The following is a 7,847-nucleotide window of genomic DNA, read 5'->3' as shown; positions in this document are numbered from 1 at the left end:
ATACGACCTTAATGGCAGGGACTTGAGTATGATATCAAGTGCTTTAAACCATACTCAAATCCTAACGAATACGATCCTCAGAGTCGTATTCTAGAACTCTACTCAATGCTCAAGTCAGGATTGCAATTGAAACACAAGCACTGGAAATACGACCCTAATGGCAGGGACTTGAGTATTATTTCGAGTGCTTTAAACCATACTCAAATCCTGACTTGAGCATTGAATAGAGTTCTGGAATACGACCATCAGAGTCGTATCCAGAACTCTACTCAATGCTCAAGTAGAGTTCTGGAAACCGTAAATTGACGGCATTAGTCGCACCTTCATACAAATTAACCTTAAAGTTACAGCATTCTTTGGGGTTAAAATCTGAAAATCAAATTGTCATAACACACATAATCGTCATTAAGAGGACTTTTTGAAATCCGAGTTTATTGTTAAGAAGTCCTATTTTTTATAGGTTTATTTGCTAAATTTGGCACAAAAAACTCGAACCGTTTCAGAGTTATGATTTTTTTCGTTTTTGTAATTTTTGTTTTGGCTCCAGTGAAAAGTTGAGTTTTTGAGTGTTATAGCATTGTCGTTTTCCAGCGACTATATTTTATTAACCTACTCAAATTTTGTGAATTTATGTGTCATAAAACTATTAGGGAAAATTACATAGTTCATAAAACTGTTCATAGAATGTTGTGGAAAAGTCGGTCGTATGTATTAATAATACATAATATCATATTATCTGAGATAATACTATTTACTTAAATAAGTAAAAATCAACATGAACTATTAAATAAAAAACGACATATTTTAAAATAACTGTTTATTGTCTAATAATAACTCTTAGAAACAAAATTCAGGCTTGAAAACTTATATAATGTACGTACATATCAACCCAAACAGGGATATCCCAGACACGGGACTCCTCAAGGCGAGAGTTTACGCTATTGTCCACCATATTGGATGGATGAGAATTTCTCACAATGAAGACGTTATTGCATTATTACAGGCATCATGCAGGCATAAATCAGTTATAGAACAATAATAATAACGCGCACACACTCATAGCCCCACACTAAGGAAACCCCGTCGCGGTTGCTATGGACACAACCACAAATTACACCCAAACTCACGAGAGATAAAAATGTAGGCCATACAAATATTTCTCCCGGCACGGGAATCAAACCCGGGACCTCGGCATGGCAGTTCGGAATGGTAACCGTTCGGCCACGGAGGCACTTAAATGGCAAGTGTTGACATAAATAATAATTTTTAGATAACTTCTTTCGGAAAAAATCCCGAAAAATCGGAAAAATATAATTTGGAAGGAATATTATGTTCTACGTTTTACAAATATCCTTTGAAATTTTATTTAGCGTGAATTATACTTAAATATAATTAAACTTGTATAACTAAAAGCCACATAAAGAAAAACGAGATTTAAAATTATTTCACAACAGCGGAAAACCTCCAACAACCACACCACCACCACGTCTTGTTGGCTCCATCGTTTTCATTCAATAACCTCAAGTTTAGGCAGGTGTCAACGTCATATGTGGAAAATGAAAGGAAAAATATTGGAAAAGAATAGAAAAATATTATATTTTCTGATAAATATTTTTTTTTTCAAAACGGACTTTTTTCCATGACGGACTACTAATGTTTGTTTGTATTTAGTTACACGTTCTTAACTTTTATTCTCGCCATGGTGCTCAATAAACTACGAATACGAATATTCTTTTTGCCTATTGGCGGCGCCTTTTCTAAGATTTCACCCGGTGTGTCGGATCGGTAAGAATAACAAACTATGGCGATGGACGTCAATGTCGGTTGTGTCTAGGGTTACCATCCGTCCGGATTTGTCGGGATTTTACGGCTTAAGGTTACAATTCTCGGAATAAAAACTACAAAATATACAAACTCGATTTGCGATAAAAATTTTGTTGCCTGGGCCTGCTTGTCCATCTCTGCCGCGTGAGACAGATTTTAGATTTTATTTTGTTAGTAAAAAATCTGGATTTTCTTGCACATGTCAGGCGTTTTGTTCAGACTATTCAAATTGTAACTAGTCTCGGGTCTGGGTGTTTGAAGTATGTACCTACATACAGTCGTTGTTTCCGATTTCCATAACACATGTGCTTAAGTTAATTATTTATTTGAAACCCTAGTTGTGTGTTACGCAACAATTCTTGATATGATATGATCATTTTGAAGTATCCTCGATCGTTGGCATTGGCACAGCATTGAAGTTGATAGTTGGTACAAATCAAAATATCCCGTATTAAGATAGCCTGTGTGCTTTATTCTTTCATACGCATCAACATTTCATAGAATGCTTATTTTATATACCTTACATCAATCTATTTTCACACTATACTAATTGCAAATTGAACCCAAAGAATACCGAGACGAACCTTGTTGTGTTCTAGTGAAGTTGGCAACTGTCAAAGTGGCGCTTTTATGGCCAATTAGCAAAACTAATCGAAGCCTCCTTCCGCTAGTACTAACAAAATCTTGTAGATCTCTGCATGTAGATGCTTCATGGAGACTATGGACAATTTTTGAACTTATTCTGCAGTCCCATTTCCCAATTGATTGTGAGAAACATACGAAGTTATTATTGTCAACTATGTGTCCGTCTACCACTTTTATATTTATTGAATGTATGTACAATAAGCTTTTCTATTCTTAATTTTGGATTCAGTGTCGTTGTTCGCAAGCGCTCTGATTTGGTTTGTATTATGACTGATTGAACTGATTTTGGGACAACTATAGTCTTGGTTTAATTGGCATCCTATCGTCTTGGACGATTATTACCAGGCGTAATCGGCCTCCGATTGTCTTGAATGATTACATGACTTGGTGTAATTGGCGTCCTATTGTCTTGAACGATTACATGACTTGGTATAATTGGCGTCCTATTGTTTTGGACTATTATATTACTAGGTCTGATTGATGTTTTACTGTTTTTGACTATTAAATTACATATCCGTTTTTCAGCGAGTATCTGGGTGCTCACAAGAGTCTCAGAACTGTGACCTTGCTGTGTTGATCTATTTAATGGTAAAGATTTATCTTTTGGTGTACGTCTCAGTATGATGGGTCGTGTAGACGTTTGTACATGCGTTTGTACGTGCATTTGTTTAGGTCTATTTGGTACTGGTATATATAACTTTCGTTTATTTCTGCTTTTATGGGGCTTTATTTGAAGTAAAATCTGATTCTCTTTAGCTGAGGAAGCTTGTGTAGTTTCAAGTGTGAAGGTAGTCGGTGTTTGAAGGGGCTCGAATGGAGAGAATGCAGGTCTCTTCTGGGGAGGTTCGCCTTCTTCGGATTCCGTCGCTCCTGTGTCCAAGCACTCGTGCACAGTTAATAACTAGTTGGACAAAATATAATAATTAATTCATAAGTAAGTTGTCATCTGTGTGCCCAAAAACGTACATTTTAGGTTTCAAGCGAGAAATCTTAACCTTACAATAAGACCATCATAGGTGTTAGTAAATATTCAGCAAAAATCTGTTCATTCGCGAATTCTTATATACAATATTCTTCAATTGAAATCAGACTGCTGTAACAATATGTGTAAGTTGTGAAACTACTTTACCTGTGATGTAGTTCCCGCAGGGTTAAAGTTGGCCAAAAGAGGGTCGCCCTCTTCATGTTTGGGCTTTGGTCCGTCTTCGATCTCGTCCTTCGGCCTACACACAATCGGTTATATTATATAATTATACAAGTGCTTCAACGCCTTATCATGGACATCAAAATAAACACCATTTGTTACACCAACTTTGTAAGTAAGCATTTCTTATGTTTAATCTAATTTCACAGAATTTCCTGGTGAACCCAAATTTTACATATAAAAATAAAGTTATAGCTTTAAGTTCCGAATAAGCTACTTGTCCAGAAATTTCAAATTGTGCAATGTTTGGATTTTTGTTTTTCTAAAAAATATTTTTTCTATGTGGAAATTATACCATGGCCTAATATAGTCCAAATAATCCAAATAATCAAAATGTCAATGTACCAATGTTAAATAATGTAGTCAGGTGAATCTCCAATACCATGACAAAAAGTGTCCACTTGTTATATGTTTATGTAAAGTCAAAGCCTTGAAAATTAAAAGTAATTAGATTTCTTGCTAACTGTTGCGTAAGACGCAGTTACTAAAATATTTCATTTAATTAATTTAAAAAGTACACACGACATACATAAAATAACACTATGAGTGTAAAATCTTCACAAATATAAAATATTTTCAAAGACGCGGTAGCTCAATCGGTTAATAGCATGCACAGAATGCTAAGGTCGTAGGTTCAAGTCCCGCCCGCGTTGAAAATTTTATATCCACGTATTAACATTTGTTATAGATGCAAAATGCCAAATGCGAAAACCAAATAACAACGTGCACCCCAACAAAGATTGTGCCAGAAACGAAAATATCCTGAAATAAAAAATTATCCTGATTTACTTGTAAAAGAGAAAGAAAAACGGAGAGCTACATACCGAAAAACAAAAGAAGAAAAGTAAAACAATCGCTGAAAGATACGAAGAGAAAGGGCCTTTCTATCCTGTTGTTTTTTGTAGTGAAACTAAATATATATTTTATTCAGATTTTATGTATAACAGTATAAGTAATAATAGATCATCATTTATATTATAATTTTGTAGTTTTTCTCATCAATCCTAATATAAAGTATTAAAAAACGTCATTATCCATACCAGAGCATCATTATAATCTCAGCAAACATCATTAACCTATTCTAACCACAGAAGTATTGAAAAAATATTATTTACTCCAAAATATGCTTCTGTGACCAGTGCTTCAGTTATATCTCGTTTTACTACCATCTAAAGTAAAGAACAACACTATACAATTTATGATAGCACAACATTTATTACAAAAAAAAGATGTTTCTAACAAAATAAATAATAGTCAAATAATCACCACGCCATGTTATGTGTATGCAACATGGTTCCAAGTGACATTATCCTGAAAATTACTTTATTACTTCTTGATAATTATAAAATTACTTGAAAAACAAAACGCTGTCGCTAGCAATGTCCATACCACTTCAACAGGAATCAAATGTGTAGATATGTGTCTTCCTTAACTTGACGTTGACGTAATCGTCGATTGTATCAGTGGAGATATAACATTTTAAACAAGTAGCAGGTGTTGGAGCATTTGCTCAGTTTGGGTGGAATAGTTCAACCTGAGTCGTAAGGGCGCTTTTGTGGCCAATGGGCCACAGTCGGGTTTTCGGCCGGGCATGCATGGGCCACAGCCATCAAGATATAGCACTTTTGTTCGAATATTGCCTCCAGAACTAAGGAATAAGATCCATCAATGAGTAGGTTGATAAGCTGCAGACTGTAAAATACAGTATATTTGACTGTTTGTTGGTTTTTAAATCAATTTGTGACTATACAATTGCTCTAACTAGCCCTTGGTTACATTAGAACTGTAAAAATGACATTTGGGAATAATTTAACATATATTATTTGCATTTTGTGTTGAAGCAACACCATGCTAATTAAATATTCAATGTTACTTACGCTTTTATTATATTGTCACACAGATTGCATTTTAACTCCTCCAGTACTTCGTTTGTTTTTTCTGTAAATTGAAAAGGACCAAATGTTGCTCCCTTCTGTATAAATACAACAATTTTGATTTGTAAGAAACATGAATACAACTCTCAAATGAAATTAGATTCATCCTTGACGAGTGAATCCTGTACCTAAGATTAAAACCCTTGCTTTCAGAAATTTCTACTGGGCTGCCTTAGGGTAGTGAATAGAAAAAATACTAAAATAGAAATTATATATAATGTTCTGTCACCCGTTAATGTGTCTTGTGCAGCATGACTGTGGTGTGGCTTGGAGCCATACAGCAGCATGTCATCATCAATCAGCTGGCTCATTGGCTCTGAACCCACTAACTCCTCTGCAATAAAGTTTATATAGGTGAAATAAACGAACCTTGGAAACCTGCATAATTAAAATGGAGCAGCAGGTGCAGTTGGAAATTCAAAAGGCCAGTCAACCGTCGTTAGATTTTGGTTAATTGTTGTTTCCACCTAAACACACTCCACGTCCTTTTCCCGTCGAAGTAGCCAGACGCTACAGCGGATCACTAAGTTTGTTTTCAGAGAGGGGTAAAATGGAAAGTTGCGGCTGCCTGTTATAATATAAGAAAAACTTTACCTAGGTATTGCCAATAATCCGTGAAACCTTCGAATTGTAAATTTAAAACTGGAATCACTTCTCGTGTCAATTTGTTTTGCTCGTTTATATGTTCAGGATCGGGATAAAAATGTTTATGGCAGAATCTTAATTTTTGGTTTATGGCAGAATCTTAATTTTTGAAGTATGAAACTTCAAAAATTAAATCTTAAATCTTAGCTCAAGATCATAGTTTTCCAAAAATGGGCATGCTTTCTTCCATGCCTCCCATCGTGTTTTTTCGTTGTATGGACCAAGAAAAAGTCTAGAGTCCTTTCGTCGACTTCTACACCCCGGAATAGCGCATCTTTGAGACATTTTATTTAAATTTAGAACACAAACCTTTCCATCCTGCACAAACCACACGCAATTTGAAAACCACTGTTAGTAGTTTGTGACCACTGTTTTCAAATATTACTTTTTTTCCTTATACTTTTACACTATGGCGTCCAGCTGTTGGCCATGTGCAACTTCATTGGGTTGCCAATTTTTGGTAATTGTTCCAATTAATCTTTGCTTCCTTCTTAAGATTCAGGATATTATTGTCGTCGTCGGATATTTCTTTGTTGTCGTGGAAATTGATTTGGGTTTTTGGATATTAATAGGAAATTAAAAACGGAGAAAGGAAATTGCGGAATAAAAATAAAAGCGAACGGAATTTTGGAAAGATGATCAACAGGATAGAGTAGGTAGTATGTTACAGGTAAATCTAAACAATGAATTAGTCTTTGTACGAATAAGTTTTAAGTAGAATAGGGCACAAACTAATAAGAGATACTACGTATGAATAAATAAGGCATTTTCGGAATGAGGCCTACCACGGTTAAGTACATTTACGACTTAGGTGATTTTGCGAATAGTTCCTTAATCCATTTTATGAAATATTCCATAGTCTGTCTGTTTTTAGTAAATCAAAATAAAAAGTATTTTAGTGAATCGAATAAAAAAAGATAAATTTTATACAAGTAAATAAAATGCGTAGCTCAGGACTAAAATATCCATTGAATTAATTTATTTTAAGTCTCAGAGAAAAAGGATCGATCATAAGATTATTTTTGCCTGCTGCATTCTCAAATTTAAAATGATCATATTTTAAATACATGCCATTGAAATTAAGCATATAATATTATACTTGTATAATGTTGTGCATGTATTTTATTAAAAGTATCAATAGTAGCAGTTGAGCTCTAACACCTATTTCTGCCGCCATGTAGTAATGTTAGCATTACTGCGTTCCGGTTTTGAAGTGTAATGGTGCTGGTGAAATTACAGGCTCATGGGACGTGTCAACTTATGACTCAGGGTGACAGGCGCAATGGCAGTGTCCCTCAGATCTATACGATTTAAAGCTCGTGAGTGGCACTGCAACCGTTAAGGACAGGCGTGTAGCCTAACATCAGGCGCACGACTTGTTCGTCCCGTACTTGATATTTTTTAGTTATATTTCAATATTTTTTCATGAGTAGTGAAGTATTGAATCAGGCATTTTTAACAGGTACTTATTATTGCAAGGATTAACTGACTTATATATTTCTCGCTTCTCTTTGACTTTTTAGGTACCTACCTATGTGAATTTTCGTTAAGTTTTCATACATTATTTAATGGTTGTACCTATATACACCGGGTTC

General features: G+C 34.8%; 1 protein-coding gene across 1 annotated transcript; it reads right to left on the bottom strand.

The window, feature by feature from the left end:
- Positions 1-1,822: 1,822 nt before the first annotated feature.
- LOC113228137 lies at positions 1,823-6,300 on the bottom strand. The gene is made up of 5 exons (XM_026461318.1): positions 6,202-6,300; positions 5,837-5,941; positions 5,551-5,611; positions 3,599-3,692; positions 1,823-3,370 (listed from the first exon to the last, which is right to left on the bottom strand). The coding sequence occupies exons 2-5, from the start codon at positions 5,916-5,918 to the stop codon at positions 2,789-2,791; spliced, it is 819 nt and encodes a 272-aa protein (XP_026317103.1). The 5' UTR covers positions 5,919-5,941; positions 6,202-6,300; the 3' UTR covers positions 1,823-2,788.
- Positions 6,301-7,847: the final 1,547 nt, after the last annotated feature.

This window comes from Hyposmocoma kahamanoa, unplaced genomic scaffold (genome assembly GCF_003589595.1).
Source record: "Hyposmocoma kahamanoa isolate Upper Pololo Valley unplaced genomic scaffold, ASM358959v1 224, whole genome shotgun sequence".
NCBI lineage: Eukaryota > Metazoa > Arthropoda > Insecta > Lepidoptera > Cosmopterigidae > Hyposmocoma > Hyposmocoma kahamanoa.
Note: the sequence above shows the minus strand (reverse complement) of the source record. Positions and strands in the feature narration are given on the sequence as shown.

Excerpts from the sequence above, each read along its gene's own strand:
- LOC113228137 (XM_026461318.1), bottom strand. The coding sequence starts at position 5,918 with ATGAGCCAGCTGATTGATGATGACATGCTGCTGTATGGCTCCAAGCCA. Across the intron at positions 5,612-5,836 it reads TGCACAAGACACATTAACGG|AAAAAACAAACGAAGTACTG; the intron begins GTGACAGAACAT and ends TTCAATTTACAG. Across the intron at positions 3,371-3,598 it reads CTGCGGGAACTACATCACAG|TTATTAACTGTGCACGAGTG; the intron begins GTAAAGTAGTTT and ends TTGTCCAACTAG.